Source organism: Octopus bimaculoides, chromosome 10 (assembly GCF_001194135.2).
Source record: "Octopus bimaculoides isolate UCB-OBI-ISO-001 chromosome 10, ASM119413v2, whole genome shotgun sequence".
In the NCBI taxonomy this organism is placed as follows: domain Eukaryota; kingdom Metazoa; phylum Mollusca; class Cephalopoda; order Octopoda; family Octopodidae; genus Octopus; species Octopus bimaculoides.
The window spans coordinates 49,283,728-49,302,697 of NC_068990.1; the positions used below are offsets into that span (position 1 = coordinate 49,283,728).

The 18,970-nt window shown below is 34.2% G+C and overlaps 1 protein-coding gene and 1 non-coding gene across 2 annotated transcripts; both read right to left on the reverse strand.

Moving 5' to 3' along the window:
* Positions 1 to 2,631: 2,631 nt before the first annotated feature.
* On the reverse strand, positions 2,632 to 17,204 carry LOC106883513 (uncharacterized). Its single transcript, XM_014934542.2, has 5 exons — positions 17,097 to 17,204; positions 7,940 to 8,550; positions 7,226 to 7,403; positions 6,973 to 7,134; positions 2,632 to 4,546 (listed from the first exon to the last, which is right to left on the reverse strand). The coding sequence occupies exons 1-5, from the start codon at positions 17,131 to 17,133 to the stop codon at positions 4,404 to 4,406; spliced, it is 1,131 nt and encodes a 376-aa protein (XP_014790028.1). The 5' UTR covers positions 17,134 to 17,204; the 3' UTR covers positions 2,632 to 4,403.
* LOC128248951 (5S ribosomal RNA) lies at positions 10,138 to 10,256 on the reverse strand. The gene has a single exon (XR_008265102.1). It is a non-coding gene; the product is annotated as a 5S ribosomal RNA (ribosomal RNA).
* Positions 17,205 to 18,970: the final 1,766 nt, after the last annotated feature.

Below are 18,970 nucleotides of genomic sequence, written 5' to 3' on the forward strand. Positions count from 1 at the left end.
TTACCTCTGCTGGTGACAAAGGGCCTCTGACTCAGAGTAAAAGGCAGACTGTATGATGCATGTGTACGAACCGCAATGCAACATGGCAGTGAAACATGGGCCGTGACTGCCGAGGACATGCGTAAGCTTGCAAGAAATGAAGCCAGTATGCTCCAATGGATGTGTAATGTCAGTGTGCATACTCGACAGAGTGTAAGTACCATGACAGAAAAGTTGGACCTAAGAAGCATCAGTTGTGGTGTGCAAGAGAGACAATTGCGCTGGTATGGACATGTGGAAAGAATGGATGAGGATAGCTGTGTGAAAAAGTGGCACACCCTAGCAGTGGAGGGAACCCGTGGAAGAGGTAGGCCCAGGAAGACCTGGGATGAGGTGGTGAAGCACGACCTTCGAACTGTAGGCCTCACTGAGGCAACGACTAGTGATTGGGACCTTTGGAAATATGCAGTATGTGAGAAGACCCGGCAAGCCAAGTGAGAGCATAATCTGTGGCCTCTGCCAGAAGTGTAGCCAGCTCACTTATTCGTATCCTTACTTCATTAGACACTAAACTCTGCTTGTGAAGACCTGTTGCGGCAAGTGAATTTGAAATCGAACCAAATTCGACGACTGGCACCCATGCCAACCTCTCCTTCATTGAACACTAAACTCCTTGCGAAGACCTGTTGGGGCAAGTGAAATCGAAATCGTAATTGAACCACATTCAATGACTGGCACCTGTGCCAGTGGAGTACTAGCAGCACTGTCCAAGCGTGATCATTGCCAGAACAGCTGTCTGGCTTCTGTGCTAGTGGCCTGTAAATAGCACCATTTGAGCGTGATTGTTACCAGCGTCGCCATACCATTTTGAGTGTGGCTGTTGCCAGTACCGTGTAACTGGCCCTTGTGCCGTGGCACGTAAAAGCACCCACTACACTCTCTGAGTGGTTGGCATTTAGGAAGGGCATCCAGCTGTAGAAACTCTGCCAGATCAGATTGGAGCCTGGTGTAGCCATCCAGTTCACCAGTCCTCAGTCAAATCGTCCAACCCATGCTAGCATGGAAAGCAGACATTAAACGATGATGATGATGATGACAACTCATGAATACCGAGTGAAGCTAGGATACATTTCTCACTGTAATATATGGGTCCCTCACAAACTATCAAAAAAGAATTACTTTAAGTATTCTGTTTGTGATATGCTTTTGATACGGAATGAAAGCTTGCCTTGTTTTGAAACAACTTGTGACTGGACATGAAAAATGGATTATGTACAAAAATGTGCAAAAGATCCTGGATTTTGCGCAAGGATCCCCAAAACAGCAACCAAAGACAAATATCCATGCCAAAAAAAAAAAAAAAAAGCTATACTTTGTGTTTGGTGAGATCAAAGGTATTTATTATGAGCTTCTCTCACAAAACAAGACCATTCTTATGTGTACTGTCATCAGCTGACTAATTTGAACAGAAAAAAAAATAATAAAGAGACCTAAGAATTGAGGCCAGAGATTGCCAACAAGAAAGGGATAGTGTTCTAACATGACAATGCCCAACCTTTTGCTAACCAAACAAAGTTACATGAACTTGGCTGAAATCTTTTACCCCATCCACCATATTCTCCTGATATTGTGCCATCTGACTACCATTTGTTTTTGTCACTACAGAACTCATTGCAAGGAAAAACATTTAAAGATTTAGATGGAGTCAAAATGCATCTAGATAACTTATGTTCAAAACCAGTCAAATTTTATGGTGGTGGAATATTTAAATTGCCTGATAGATGGGCAAATGTCATTAATAATAAAGGAAATTATTTCATTGAATAAAATTTGAGAGATCATTTAAATCCCCTTTTGCATATTAAAAAAATGCTCAGAACTTTCCAGACAACCTAAAATATGTATAAATTTATTCACGCACACTATGGTTAAATCACTACTAATCCAAACAACTAGTAATATAAAAGAAATAAAGTTGAAAATGCAGAAAATATATACATTTTCAACTTGATTCTTCTGTACATGCACTTGATATTTTATATTAGATTTCAACTATTAACTTTCATGTCAACAGCCACATTCTAATTTATGTACCTATAAATAGTTCAAGAAGCTCATTACATTTCTTTTATTAATATTCCATGTAGTCTTTTCTAGCATGTACTTGTGAATTTGATTTATGTCCAAGTCTTTTTTCCATGCTAAAATGGGTTGAATATAATCCAAGTTTTACAAGTGGATACCCATTGTCACTAAACTTTACCTAGTTTACATTTTTTTTTTGTTTGTTTTACTCTTGTCTCTGAAAACAGAGCAAGAGAACAATTCATAGACAGTTAAATCCAACTTTTTGTCTTTAGCTCAATGCTTTCATGCAAAGACAGAGGACAAACATTGAGATGCATGTATACAATCCTATACATGCAAACACACAACATGCACACCTAAGCTTTTATACAGTTTCTGCCTCCCAGTTTTACTCAAGGCATTGGTCAGCAGATGCTACAGCAGAAGACACTTGCCCAAGGCACCACACACTGAAATAGTACTCAAGATCACTTGGTAAAAAAGTAAACTCCACATTGATGCAAGCATACTTGCACAAATGTAAACTTAATATGAATAATAAATGTGATAGAATAACAACACACATCAATAATAAAAATTTATTAACAAAATAGAGGCGTATACTTTTCACTTTCTATACATCTTATCCTGCTCAGTTCAAATTAGTTGGGGAGTAGAGAAGGAATATTGTGGCCTGAAACTGGGATGTGGATTATTGATAAAAAGATCTATAAATAGAACCTAGCTAAGTTTTGTAAATTTATATAAAGATTAAATTTCAATATTAATAGAGAAATCCGACTTCAAAAATACAATTTTACCCCACCTGAGATACATCTTAAGTTTAATATATGGATATATAAAAAAAATAAAAAATAAATTCCTTTATGTTATAGAAGAACCTAAGGCATTATTGAGAGGGAATTATTAGTTGCAAACAAAATTAGAAAAAATATCTAGGGAAATAAATATTACTGAATAAAATTTTGAAAAAGCAAAATTTCCCTTTTTGATAAGTATCAAAACTGATATTAAAAGACAAAAAAATAACTTGAACTTTTGTGTTACATGTCACCACACAACCCTAATTTAAAACATTTATGCCCATCTTAAGAAATTGACTGGGCTGGTGTTTACAAGAACTGAAAGTGAAATCTCTCTCTCTCTCTCACACACACACACACACACACACACACACACTGCAAGCATAATGCATACATGCACTGACGAACTGTTGAACTAAATTTTTTTAGCTACATTGGTAATTTCAAGGAGACTAGATAGAAGTTTTATAAAATTTAATATTAGATTAGACATATTCAGAAAGGGAATTTCTATCAGGCAATAGTCACTGCTAGAGAATTATTCTCTTGTGAAAGAGAACCCATAAATAGAATGTCAACAAAATGTTGGAAGATAATAAGTTTCAGCAAGAATGAACCAAATTTAAACAAACAAAACATACATATTGGTTTTACTGTTTGTACATACTAGCTCAGACAAGTGTTCAATGTAATTGTCTCCTGTTCATTTCATTTAACCTTGCTCTACTAGTCCTTGTGTTATTACCTATTTGGTGAGCTACAGTTATAAAGGTCATCAAATCCAACCCTAAATATTATGTCAACAGACTAAAGGGTAAACATGAGAACATTTTGAAACAATGGATCACTAAATAAGCATCTAATCCAAATTGGTTTTTACTAACTGCACCATATAACTACCTTGAAAAATAAAAGATGCAACAATGCTTTCTACAAACAAAAACAAGTCATGAAGCCAAAGTGCAGAATTCGAAATCTGAGTTTGCTTTTTCTCTCAAGATGTTCTAAAACAATCTTGTACAATATTTATTTCAATAATTGTATGATTAAAAAAAAAAAAATCTTTAAATGGAAAAAGCCAAAAGTCAAATCAGACAAAAAAAAAATCCGAGCCTGAATATAATCTATTAAAAATAAAGACTTTTCTAGTGTGCGTCAAACTGCTGAAATAGGTAAGAGGAGAAAAGTTAAATAAGTAAAATTTGAAACTAGGAAGAAATCAAAAATCCTATTAGAAACAGGTAGTAATCAGTTTTACTCAAACTAGGATATATTCTGTATTATTCATATCTACCTTAAAAGAAAATGTTTTCTTAGAAAACAAGAGTGTCAAGATTGGGAAGTACAAAAGTTGCTTACATATAATATATACACACACACACCCACCCACACACACACACATGTATAAAGATATATACATACATATACACATATATACAAATATGCATGTATATACATACACATATGCAAATGGATACATACACACACTACCATCACAAATGCATGTGCACACAAACTCATACGCATTACTTTTTAAACGGATTCATAGCCTCTCCTGCTTCGTTTTCTACCGATTAGATAGGCAATAAGGACAGTGATTACTAAGCCAGCTAAGGCAGCTCCCACAGCAATAGGAACAATGCTGCTTGTCTTCATATCTTCAACGCAAATGTGTCCTGAAAAAGAAAATAAATATCAGCAGGCATGACAAACTTTTGTTTTCAGGTAATTAATAGACAAACTTCAATCATATTGATAAAGTTTGTATAGGAAGTTGGCAAAAAAAAAAAAAAATCTTAACAGACTAAGGTAAGTGTATATCTGGTAACCATTGTGTTAATGTATATAAAAATCATTCAATAACTGTTGGTTGGTCTAAATACTAAATGAGCCATTGATTTCTAGTATTCAGATTGTCACTGTTTTGAATTAATCAGGTTGAAGATGGGTACCAATAATGTAACTCTACACACTCACTTGAAATTTTATCAGTATGTGTTTAAATACCAATAATTGACTAAGCATTTTTCGATATAATGAGGAATACATAGTCTGATGAATAAGTATCCGGACAGTTGCTATAGTAACAAAGCTAAAGCATGCAGTGTAAAGCCACTTGGCCCCGATTGACTGAACTTTGCTGTGCATGCACACTAAGTTTTAATGTTCTAGTTCACTTTCACTGTTTACAGCAATGCTTGGAAGGAAGGTATGTAGCATGTGGTTGTTACATTGACCATGACAGAATCTGTATCAAATTTTGCCAAAAGCTTGGCAATACCTACTTAGAGGCCTACACAAAGTTTTCAAAAAGTTTTCATTGTTCTCGACACAATCAAGATCTTGAGCAACACAAACCAGAGTGTCTTTTAGTCAGTGAAAGCAGTTTTGGCACAAACTTGGCAGACAAGCATCTCATACCCAAATCTTCAGTGATAATGGACTGAACTGAACCGTAACTAATCTGCACATCCTCTGGTAACTCATGGATGGTGATTCAACGATTTCCCATCACAGCTGCATGCACATCTGCGATAATTTTCTCAGTCCTGCTGGTTGCAGGTCTCCCAGAATGTTCGCCAATATCAACATTTATTCGGCCATCTTGGAAACATCTGAACGACTCGTAGACTTGTGTACAGTTCATACAATCTGCTCCAAACACTTTCTGCAACTTTGCATAGGCCTCTGAGCATGTATCACCATAACAACTGTCAGTCAATGCAATAATCACATGCTACACACCTTCCTTTGAAGCAATGCTGTAAACAGCAGAGTTCAAGGTCAATCTGTGCCAAGCACCTTCACTCTGCATGCTTTAGCTTTGTTACTATGGCAACAGTCCGGATACTCATCAGACCTCGCATGTATTGATGTCATATTGTTCAACCATGTCACCATACTATTTTGAATGGCATCCATCATGACATGATGAACAGGTTTTCCTTGGTGGTGGCAGTTACAAGATGTCCAGACCTTGGGTTCTCCCCCACTCATCCACCCAACCTCCAAAAACTCTTGCTCGTCCCTGCATATACATGTACAGATCAACCTCGACCAACAGAGGCCATAAATGGATTTAAAACCATACCTCATTAATCCATCTGAGAACGTTTTGTTGCTCAGTGTGATCATCTGTTTTTGTTCAAACAAGATGTTACTTATTTGACATACGTAATAGCCAAATATCCAATAAAATGAGAAGTTAAACTGAGACCATTCCTCATTCTTTCAGTGCCATAAGAAATAATATATCCAGGCCATTGCAGCAGTTGAAAGCTATAAGATAAAACTATTCTCCATCCAAGATAGAAAATGGTCTCAAACTTTAAAAAACATAGGCATGTTATGTCCTGCTTTGGGCCTCCAACTCCTGATGCTGTGATAAGAGTGTCACTGTGATATATGGAGTATTTTGGGCATTTCTAGGCCAGACAGAAAACATTTCTCTGAGTCTAACCATAGTTGATTTCTTTCAGAAAGGAGTTCAAGAATCAACCCAAGTACAAGACTGCTTTTCAACCTATTGGGATTAAATAAAATACCAAAGTTGATTTTGGAGGTATCTGAACTGAATGCAGAGAGCTGGAAAAAATACTACAAACTCACTCAGTTTGCTGCCTTAGTTTGAAAAACTATATGCTACATTAGAATTCTAAAACTCATAACAAAAAACATCAAAATTTAGAGTTAAAAAAGATATACCAAACCTAAAATTCCATTTAACATAACTATGAAAGACCAAGAAATTTGAAAAGAAATTTTCAAGTCACTCCATAGACACTCCAAAATAATTTGGCAATGTCACACAAATCTACTATAATTATCTACAACTAAAACTATCATATGTTATTAATTACTATATAAATTGTACTAAAGATTTATAGGGCAATTCTAATAACTCCTGAAACATCTAAAATATTCAGTTATATTTTTTCCATTCACAAATTCAAGATTTATTTTGTGTATTATCTTTGATTTCATAAAATTTTTACACAACTAGAATCACAAGAATTACAAGCATTTGAATAAGTTTTTTCCTTGAAAAGTTAAAATATTTGTAAACATTTGTATGTAGAGTAAAAAAGAAAAAAATACTTACGTGATCCAAGAGTAGTTGTATTAGTAGCATTTCTGAAGATATCCAAAGTCAGGTCTGAGAAGGTAATAACTGAGTTGTTCAAAGTTATCTTTTTACTTGATTTACAAATAAAATATTCATTATCCTTCAATAGTAATTCATTCATATTGTCTTTGGAATCAGCTATTAAAAGAAGAAATTAAAATTAGCACCCTAAATATATCACCATCTTGAACAACTTAATATTTTGTTTTGCAAATAAAGCTTGACTTACTTAAATTTTGATCCCCAAATGATAGTACAACCTTCTTCAAAAACTTTGTAGATACATTTTTTGCAAAAACTAAGTCTAAATGAACATTTGATGAGTAAATTGACAGTTCATCAGCTGTATCATTGCAAGTGCCATTATGTGTCGCATTTGAAAAGATTGACCCATTTTCAGAAATATTCTGCAAGAAAAATTACATCTAAATTAGCCAAGACAAAAAAGAAAAGCATTAAGCAACAGTTAAAACGGTAGAAAATTGCAGTAATCAGCTGGTTCCAAGTTGATGAGATCGAGCTTTTCTGATAATGAAGATTTTTATACTTTCATTTCAGTTAATAATCAAATCTACCTTCAGATAGATAAAAGACAACTGAATATTTGACTAGCTTATAAATAAAATAAAACATCACAAGCTTGGTTTGAGATTTTAGCATTGATCAGGCCATACAAAATATCCTATAATATTTAGTTATGTTCCTTTACATTTTAAATCAAATCCCATGGACAACTTGCTCTTTCATCTAATTAAAAGGAATTAAGTATTATTCAAAGGTATAGCTGATTCAATCAACTGTTTGACATCCAAAAGTATGCCAAAACACTAAAGACAGAAATCATAATTCAAAGACAGAAATCGTAATTCATTAGATATTTAAATATACTTGACATGCATTCTGTTCATGATAAGGGATCAACAGTTGCTTTAAAAAACATTACCTTATAAGAATATTTATAAGATATCTCAGTAGTTATAACAATACAACGTTGTCCATTAGCTCCAGTCACAACATACTTAGTTGATCGTTTTGGAATTGGTATGTGAGTGGTTGGCTTCTCAGTTGTAACATTAGGGGTGCTTGGCTTCTCAGTTGTAACATTAGGGGTGCTTGGCTTCTCAGTTGTAACATTAGGGGTGCTTGGCTTCTCAGTTGTAACATTAGGGGTGCTTGGCTTCTCAGTTGTAACATTAGGGGTGCTTGGCTTCTCAGTTGTAACATTAGGGGTGCTTGGCTTCTCAGTTGTAACATTAGGGGTGCTTGACTTCTCAGTTGTAACATTAGGGGTGCTTGGCTTCTCAGTTGTAACAGAGGTGGTGCTTGGCTTCTCAGTTGTAACAGAGGTGGTGCTTGGCTTCTCAGTTGTAACAGAGGTGGTGCTTGGCTTCTCAGTTGTAACAGAGGTGGTGCTTGGCTTCTCAGTTGTAACAGAGGTGGTGCTTGGCTTCTCAGTTGTAACAGAGGTGGTGCTTGGCTTCTCAGTTGTAACAGAGGTGGTTGGCTGAGTTATAACAACTGGGTTGCTTATACTGCCGGTAGTAATGTTTGATACTAATATTACAAAATAAAAACAAAGAAAAATATCAAACATCATCATTATGTTTAAGTACCAATTCAGAACACAAAAATATAGCCCCCATAACCTGAAGCTGCACAAACAAAGAATATATTTGGAGAAAGTTAGGAATGCTTTAAAATTTAGATCTATTAAGAAAAAATATATAATGCTACCAATCTAATCATTCTCTTAATCTATTTAAGAAATAAAGTTGTGTTAAGCCATGTGATATATCCATAACATTATCTTAATCATTTGGATTCTTTTTAATCCTTGTTACCACATTTATGCTGAAATATATTGCTTTGTTCCAATTAATGCTAAAATTGATAAAGAATTTATTAGAACAATTTTGCCATTATTAAGTTGGTATTTAGAAATTAAAACATGAAATTTTGCTGGAACATTGTTTAGATAACTTTAAAACAGAGAATCTATATCATAGAACCATGGACCGTTTCAGGTAGGTTGGTATCGATAGGGTAATATATCATGCCAACAGAGTGGGAGTTCACACAAATATAATTTCAAAGCAACTAACTGATGGTGAGAATGAATAGATGGCTTACTGAAACTTATAGATAAGCTCTCATAACCATCTGATATAAAATAGTAGACAATCAATAAAGTTAAAATTTAAATGTACAAGTTTTGCCAGGAAAAAAAAAAAAAAGCAACTAACTGGAGAATCAATAGCAATCAGTGATTAAATGAAGCAGGTAAGATGAATTTAAACCAAATTTGATCATTTGTTTCACATGTTTTTCCATTTTAGCATGGAATCAATAGAGACATGAAACATTTGATGACTGCCTAACTCCACCCCTCACTTTTCAAAGACAAATGTTGAGGAAACAAAAATTTACTTAGAATTGTAATTACAAACTAATGACAGATACTGGATATGACTTGGAAGGTAACCACTCTAAGAATAAACCAAAGATAAAGAGAAGCAGCAACTAGGAGAGAATACAGATTGCTGGGTCTAACAAAAGAAGGAATGAGAGTTTAAGATGCATGAAAAAGGCTATTTTGTTATTTGGGATGGTTAAAATAACCTAGCAGCTAATAATTTTCTACTTCATTAAGTCATTAAAGAAAAACTGAGCTGCCAAACCAGCAAATACAAGCTTAAATTTTTACTGTTATATATCAAGATACACTGCAAGTTTAAATATTCTACAGTTATGATCAATAACTAAGAACCAAATGGTTTTCAATCCCAAAGTCAGATAATAGCTCCACACTAGAGTAGATCTAGACAAAGTAGCTTACAATCCTAAACATCTTGGCAAAATTCATTAAATTTTTCATTATTATTAGAATTAATATATTATAAATTCCTTACTACCCACAAGGGGCTACACACAGAGGGGACAAACAAGGGCAGACAAACGGATTAAGTCGATTATATGGACCCCAGTGCGTAACTGGTACTTATTTAATCGATCCCGAAAGGATGAAAGGCAAAGTCGACCTTGGCGGAATTTGAACTCGGATCATAACGGCAGACAAATTACTGCTTAGCATTTCGCCTGGCGTGCTAACGTTTCTGCCAGCCTTTTTTTTTTTTTTCTTCACGTTTACAGCACCTAGGTTTCCCAAGCAGTCACCCATCTAAGTACTAACTAGGCTCGACTTTGCTTAACTTCGGTGATCGGACGAGAACTGGTGTTTTCAAAGTGATATGGCTGTAAATTCTATTATTAGAATTAATATATTACGAGATAAAATAATTCACTTATAATTAGCATTGATTTTCTCATGTCATAGGTGCTATCTGACAAAAGGTAGGGTTATTTTAATGTGCAATCTTGTTCTTGCAAATTCAACATTCTAATATGTTACCTAATTTCTGAATTCTTTCTTTGTCACTGTCACAATTAACTTGACCTAAGACAAGTGCCTTCTACTATAGCTCCAAGGCTGGCCAAAGCCCATGCAAACAGAAACTGAAAGTCTATCTTTGTACATATGTGCCACTTGACTTGACATTGCATGATAGTTGAAAAGTGTCACCATCATACACTTGTTTCCAATATTCCATGAAAGCATGTTCAGTTATGGGGAGATATCTAGGTTGGAAGCAGGTGACAGTTGATCAAGGAAAGGCATCCAACCATAAAAAATCTACCTCAATGAATTCCATTTGACCCTTGCAAGCAAGAAAAAGTGAGCATTAAAACAATTTCAATCCTTCTGATTCATGGTGTGTTGTGCATAAAATGTATATACCATTAATCCTTTGTTAGATAGCATGGGTAGAACTAAGCCAAAGTTGATGCTTATTCAAACTAGAAAGATGAAGACAACTAAGAACACAAACCAAATCTGAATATGTTTCAAGGAAAAAAAAACTGCAAGATCCATATCTTTTACTTGCTTTGTCAATGGACTGCTGCCAAGCTGGTGCACCATCTTAAAGAGTGTGGTTGGACAAACCAAACCCTGCACTTATTTTCTTTTTGAGCATGGTACTTAGAATAGGTTTCTTTTTGCTAAACTAAATTATGTGGATGTAAACAAACCAACACAATTTGTGAAAATGGTGGTGGGGGTAAAAATATACATATACACACAAAGGGATTCTTTCAGTTTCCATCTACCAAATCCACTCACAAGGATTTGACCAGCCCAGAGCTACAACAATTTCCACACAGTGGGACTGAACCCGGAACCATGTTGTTAGGAAGTAAGCTTCTTGCCATACAGCCCTACTTGTGCCTAGATAAAGATTCCAAAGGGATTCAAACCCTTGATTTCCAGTTTACTAGACTGGTATGTTGAGGAAGAGACATTTTAGCCAGTTAAGTACACAAAAAATTTACGTTTTCATACAAAAAAAAAATAAAAAAAGAAAATTGAATAGAAGTTTTGTGTTCTTAAATGGCTAAAACACTTGTGTGATCTAATAATTTCAGATTCTACAGTCTCATCAAGACACTTGTCAAACAAATACAACTCCAAAATTATCTTATTTGTTTTCATGTCCATATTTCCATATTAGCATGGGTTAGATAAATATACTGAAGCAGTTTTACAGCTAATGCCCTTCCAGTCACTAACCCATGTTTTTCAAAGGGATCATTTCACTTATCTATCATGAAGATACAAAACCAGCAGATGATCTGTTGAGAGGAAATGATATGATTGTGAGCAATTCTAAGATAAGAACAAATGTGAATACACAAGTATACAACAGATTGACACACATTTCTTAAAATGCTGAGATATAAAATTATGATATATGTAAACAAAGTTTGCTTTTTTAGAAGTATTGAGATGTATTGAAATATATAGATATGGAAATGTTTTATTCTCAAACACATAATAATGCTGAATAGCATAAATAGCATAGAACATCCTTATATTGCAGAAGAATTTATTAGTAGCCAGCCATGAGACCCAAACTCACATCTCTGTGATTACTGGTCATAGTGCTTTACCTTTAAGCTGAACTGTCTACAAACAAATTCTTCTGCAATTTTTGAACTTATAAATTTAGCTTTTATAGATGCTATATGTGAAAGTACGATATATGTAAAAAAATGTAATTTCACATATAGCGTCTATAAAAGCTAAATTTATAAGTGCAAAAATTGAAGAAGAATTTGTTAGTGGGCAGTTTAGCTTAAAGGTAAAGCACTGACGGGTAATCACAAGGATGTGAGTGAGTCTCATGGCTGGCCGCTAACAAATTTTTCTGCAATATAAGGATGTTCTATGCTATTCAGTATTATTATCATGCATTTGAGAATAAAATATTTCCATATCTGTGTGATAAGAAGCTTGCTTCCCAACTACATGTTTCTGGGTTCAGTCCCACTGCATGGCACCTTGGGCAAGTGTCTTGGGCCAACCAAAGCCGTGAGTGGATTTGGTAGACAAATTGAAAAGAAGCCTGTTTGTGTGTGTGTGTATTATATATATATATATATATATATATATATATGAGTGTCCCCATCTTTGCTTGACAACTGGTGTTCATGTGTTTACAAAGTCCTGGGGTTGATTTCTTCAACTAAAACCCTTTAAGGCAGTGCTCCCACATGGCTGCAGTCAAATGACTGAAACACGTAAAAGAATATATTTAAACATGGAAATGTCAAGAATGCTATGCAAAGGTAGTAGAATATAATTCTGTAAAGTGATGGATGCAACCATACAGAAAATACTATCATTGTATCAAGTTTGTATCCTGCCATACAAAAATTTAAATATAATGCACAAAGAAAGTCTTCAAGCACAGATGTGCACTGGTCAATGCTAATAATTTTGACCAGCATTCTGACAATGCTATCAGATTATGTAATGAGAGCTGGTAACTAATCAACTGTGGATTAAGTACTTAGGAATCAGCCATTTGACCCTTCCCACTCTACATTAACAAACTTATGATTGCTAACTACACATTGCCCTTTGACATTAAAGTCATTCTACACTCCATGAGCCAAAAAAAAAAACAAAACTCAAGTCAATCAACTTTTAAGAAATAGCAACCAAGTTTCTCTTAAATCACACTTTATTATAGTAAGGAATAGATAATTTATATCTGATATAATTTATGTCAGAATATAAAAAGTGGGAACGATCAGAATTGGAGCTCATTTCTCATAGTTCTGCTCAGAGTTGGGCTGGGGCAAAACTGTAATACACTCCATTCAGTTTCCAAGCATCATTGCACAAAACTTCAATAGCCTTTTATTTTTTTAAATTTCAGCATTTATAATAAAACTCAACAATCTTCAAAAAGTGTCAAACTACATAACTAAAATTCGCAATACTTCATTGCTATTCATGAATAGAGTTAAAACCAAATATCTCCACCTTAGAAATTTGCTTTTTCCGGTGGAGCAGCTCAAATTATTTATACAGGAAAAATTATCACCAAGAATGAGTTCACTTCAGAGATAAAATTCTTCTAAACAATAATTTACAAAAGATATTTCTTTGTTCCTTTTGTATCATGTTTTTCCATGCTAGGATGACTGAGATAGTGACTGAGGAAGAATTCTTTTTACAGTTGGATGCTGTCACAAACCTTTACCCATTTCTCAAGTAAGATATTTGAAAGTGCAAAGCTAGCAGACAATTTATTGACAAGAGAATTTGACAAAACAAGTTGCAGCCCAGCTACAAATAGTAACATTACCGTTTGTAGCTGTAATTCAGCAGAGATTGTAAACATTCAGACACACACGCACATATCCGAAAATGAGGACTTTTGGCAAAAAAAAATTACAAAAATAAACAAATTTGGGAGAAAATAGGGGAAGGTCTTTCCACATTTTCATTTCAAACTTGTTTGAATTTTCAATCTAATGTAATCCACACTATCTCGAAATCGTATTTCTGCAAAATGTCATCTAAAATTATGGGTAAAAAAAGAAATAGCAAAAAATATTTGAAAATGGGGGTGAAATATCCGAGGATTCCACCTCACTGTTTTCCGGACCCAAAATGGGTTTTGTAGCATATTAGGTCACCGGAATTCAGTCAACGAAAAAAATTTCCAATGACTCCAGGATATAGGGGGAGTCCAGTTTCCCCTGAACAAAGGAGTATATTAGGTCAGGGTACTTGTTGATTCCATGCCAAAAAATGAGTGAAAATCGTGCAGGTGAAAGATCAATGGAGGCGAGGGAGTGAAATTCCGAGGCTTCCACCTCACCTCGTTTTGCGAACCCAAAAAAGGGTTTTGTAGCATTTTAGGTCACCGGAATCAATTCAACGAAAAAAAATTTTCCAATGATTCCGGGATATGGGGAGGGGTCCGCCCCCCCTTTTTTCGAACAAAAGGAGTTTGCAGCATATTAGGTCAGGGTACTCGATTCCACGCAAAAAAAACCGAGTTTTTCTTTTTCTTAGTGAAACTTCGTGCGGGTGAAAGGATCAAATACCTATTTTATTTTTTTCCACTTTACATTCCCAGGTAAACGTTTCTAATACAAAGGCAGAAGACACCAGTTGCAAAAATAAGGAATATACACGCACAGTTAAATATAGAAGTGTAAAGTATAATTTGTTACATAATCTATAATAAACATAGTATTGAATGAAAATTCCCCGTTCGAACTTTTTTTTTAATTGTGTATAGAAATCTACGGATGCACAAACGCACAAAACAGAAAATGAAAAAATATGGACGACTTGTTCCGAAACATCCCTGAGTGGGGAACGGTTCTCAAAAATAACTCTCAAAATTCCTATGTCCACGGAATCTACATAGTCCGAGGTATATTTGTATAAGATATTAAAAAATATCCATTTTCTTGAAAGACGAATTGAAGTGGACTCCGGTGAATTTTTCGAAATTCCCTGCCCTCCTAAAGCACTTTCTCCAAAAAGTTTTGTATATTCGGAATCTACATGATATAACACATTCGTAGAAAATTTAATTTAAAAATATCCATTTTTCTGAAAGTTATGATCATCCAAAGTCGGGGGCAGAAAACGGCATAACTACAGATTTCTGCCCCCGCCGACTTTGGATGATAACTTTCAGAAAAATGGATATTTTTTCATGAAATTTTCTACGAATGTGTTATATCATGTAGATTCCGAATATACAAAACTTTTGGTGAGAAAGTGTTAATAGGGGGTGGGGCATAACTACAGATTTCTGTCTCCCCACCGACTTAGGATCATCATGACTTCTAGAAAAATGGATTTTTTAAAAATGAAATCGTCTACGAATGTGTTATATCATGTAGATTTCGAATATACAAAACTAGTGGGGGAAAGTGTCTTAGGAGGGGGTGCGTAATTTCGGAAAATTCACCGGCGTCCACTTCAATTCGTCTTAACTTTCAAGAAAATGGATATTTTTTGACGAAATTCTCTACAAATATACCTCGGACTATGTAGATTTCGAGAACAGGAATTTTGGGGGAAAACTGGGGGGTTATTTTTGAGAACCGTTCCCCACTCGAGGGTGTTTCGGAACAAGTCGTCTATATTTGTTTCATTTTATCCGATTTGTGCATCCGTAAATTTCTACCACACACACATACACGTAATTAAAAAAGTTCAAACGGAGAATTATTTCATTAATGTGTTTATAATAGAGATTATGTAACAAATTATACTTTACACTTCTATATTTAACTGTGCGTGTATATTATATTAGCTTCTGGTGTCTTCTGCCTTTCTATTAGAAACGTTTACCTGGAAATTTACTTTACCTTCATCCCTTAAACCACTGGGGTTTACTAGTCACCTAGCAGACAGATTTTTCGTTTAAATTTTTCACCGACTCCAATAACCCATTAAGTTTCAATCCAGTACATAATTTAAAAAAAAAAAAAAAAAAAAAAAAAAAAAAAAAAAAAAGCGTTGAAACTCAAGTTGATTAAAATAAAAAATCTAAGGCAAAAAAAAAAAAAAACTATGTGTAATAAAAGAGTATGGATAATAGAGTGATAAATCTGGAAGATAGATAAATAACCAAAGGTCAAGATTAAGAAAACAATTGTAAAGAGAAAGGAAGTCATCTGAATGTGACAGTTAATCTTATCTTCAGAACTATTTTATGACTGGCTGGGAGGGGATTATCTATCACTGCCTTTTTAATAATACATTATTACACAAGCATACGACACAATAAGCTGGGAACACTCCAAAAGAAATCTAAAGAACAAAAAAAAAAAAAAGAAAGCTAATATGTCAACCTAGCACATTTAAAATCATGTTTCTGCTGTATTACATTGTAATTAAGGAGCAAATATACAAATGTGATCAAGGAAAAGAGAGTTATAGAAATTAAAACAATATTTAATACGGATGCGGTGGGGGCAGGAGAGTAGATTCTACAAAGTAGAGAAACTGTCAGCTGTGTAAACTGTGTCCAGTTTAAACCGTATTAAAACTTGCCCACACAAGTTAGTGTAGAACACGTGATTTAAATCCCATGACAAATGACACCTGCTTGCTTTGAAAATGACGTTGCAAAGATAAGCCAGCTTAACTAAAAAAAAATTTTTCAACCACCAAATTTTATTTACAACCGGGATATATTACAAACAATATCTTTTATTTACGAAGTTACAAAGTCGAAATAAATTTTCCGCAGCCAAGTTGATTTTATCAAGTTAAATCTAAACAATTAAGAAAATTTTTTATATGTATATATATGTATATAAATAAATAAATCAATCTGCAACAAAATTAATGAGAATTTTAGAAGTGATAATAAAAATATAGGCTCAACGAGTTTTCTGTATTATAGACAGAAGTGTGGGTGGGTGTTAACAATAAACTAGTTGTAGGACAAATGATAAATGCGTAATTAGCCAGCAGGCAGGTCATATTACATAAAATAAAGTCAAACCAAGGCTGGCCTATTACATAGCATAAATATGTAAGCCAGTATGAAAATATAAAACAATAATTCTCATTAACAATCTTGATTTTAAATAAAGAAAGCGTTTACATGTTTTGCTGTTGTTATTTTTAAATCTAATGACTCGTTTTTTTTTTTATATTATAATTATTATACCCCAATAAATGAAGAAAAAAAAAAGATAATTGAATTACTTACAAATCAAAACAGCAACACATATTAGGATAGACTTCATTTTGGAGTGCAATTATCAAATCAGTGGTGACAGGCTATCCGTGTCGTAGCAAGCTAACGCCTTCAATTGGTCTACGAGGAAACAGAAGGGTTAAAATATGTGTATTAGCAGTAGTAGAAAAATAAAGGATTTTTTTAATAATGTCGACAAAGGTTACATCATTTCAAAGAGAAGGTGAAATATATTACAGGAGAAAAAAACCCAAACAAACTACTACTACCTTTTCCTGATTTCACTACAAGTCCAGAAGAGATTCGCAGACCAACTACAATGAAAGCAGCTAAATCACATGAATATTTATTTTCACGTGACAGTACGACTGCGCACGCATCTACTTCCACTTCCTCTCTAAATGTCTATAACTTCCGGCGTAGCGATGAATTCTGCGGTCGTTGCTGATGAAATGTTTCCCGAAGGGGTCGGCACATATATGGATATTGAAGAGGTATACTCCTTACAAAGAAGCACTTTTTATCTTTTGTTGTTCGTTACGCTACTATAACATTCGCTTATAAAGAGTATCTCCAGATGGTTTTCTAAGAGTCACCAAGTTACATGACTAAATGTGCTGGCAAAAATTTTATATTTTGTACAAATCCTTGGGTAGGAGAAATGCAGTAACGGTTTTGTAATAGGTCTGATGAAATTAAGAAACACCTGATTGACATTAGCTTTGGTTGATGGCATTAAGGCTTGTATGGGTTCAAAAATAAATGTCAACAAATAAGAGTTATGTACCCTTCGATAAAATGTGTTTGGTAGGACAATATTTTTTAAGTAGCTGGCTCCGTGCCGTCAAAAATGACGGCTAATTGTGGTATTTTATATATAAATATGAATGGTAAATCAAATTGATACACTTGCCAATGTTCACATACATTCACATCGTTCCCTTGTACACATAAACATTTTGATTTGTTTTTTTCAGTGTTGAATGTTCACCATCCCGCTTCCAGTTTGATATCACCCCTTCCTTTCTAATTCATGTTGTGACGGAGAAAAAAACATAAGAGTATTATTATAGTAGATTATAAAACCTACATACATGTCATCATTTTTGTCAGTAATTAACAGAATTACGTCTTACTTTCTCATGGTTTCCAACCATACGGTCTTACAACTCGTGTTTTTTTTTTTCTCTGGAAGGTGAGGGACCTTTATTGTTTTCTTTCTATGGCCGAGTGAAAAAATCAAATTGTCGAACCTTGGATTTTCGACAACTGTGATATATTATTAATTGAAGTGTTTGTTAATGTTTGGTAACAGAACTGCTGAAACTTTATTACTAGTTATTTATTCTATTACTAAATTAGGAAGTATAATTCACTCCTATTGTTAGCCATATAAGAATTTAAACTAAATGTAGCACCTCCATTTTCACATGCAATTGTTAACTATTATTGGTTTCAAATTTTGGCACAAGACCAACAATTTCGGTGACAAGGATCAATCGATTATATCAACTCCAGTGCTCAACTGGTACTTATCTTATCGATGACCCGTCCTTGTTTTCTTTGTATCGTCTATCTGGATGTTTTGTTGTCACTTTCTTGTATCATTTGTCTGGATGTTTTGCGTTCTTGTCCCATTTCGTATATATATATATATATATATATATATAAAGAGCATAACTATACAAGAATGCTTCACGTTAACTACCGTAATAAACACATTTTTACCGAATGCGAGGGAATGTAACCTTCAAAGAATCGGCGATCTATAGTTAAGTCTGTTTTTAAAAGGCTAGCTTCTTTGAAGGCTGCATTTCCTCACATTCGGTAAAACACATATATATAAATACATACATATATATATATATAAATACATACATATATAT

Excerpts from the sequence above, each read along its gene's own strand:
- LOC106883513 (XM_014934542.2), bottom strand. The coding sequence starts at position 17,133 with ATGAAGTCTATCCTAATATGTGTTGCTGTTTTGATTT. Across the intron at positions 7,404-7,939 it reads CTTATAAATATTCTTATAAG|AATATTTCTGAAAATGGGTC; the intron begins GTAATGTTTTTT and ends TTTTTCTTGCAG. Across the intron at positions 4,547-6,972 it reads TACAACTACTCTTGGATCAC|GACACATTTGCGTTGAAGAT; the intron begins GTAAGTATTTTT and ends TTTCTTTTTCAG.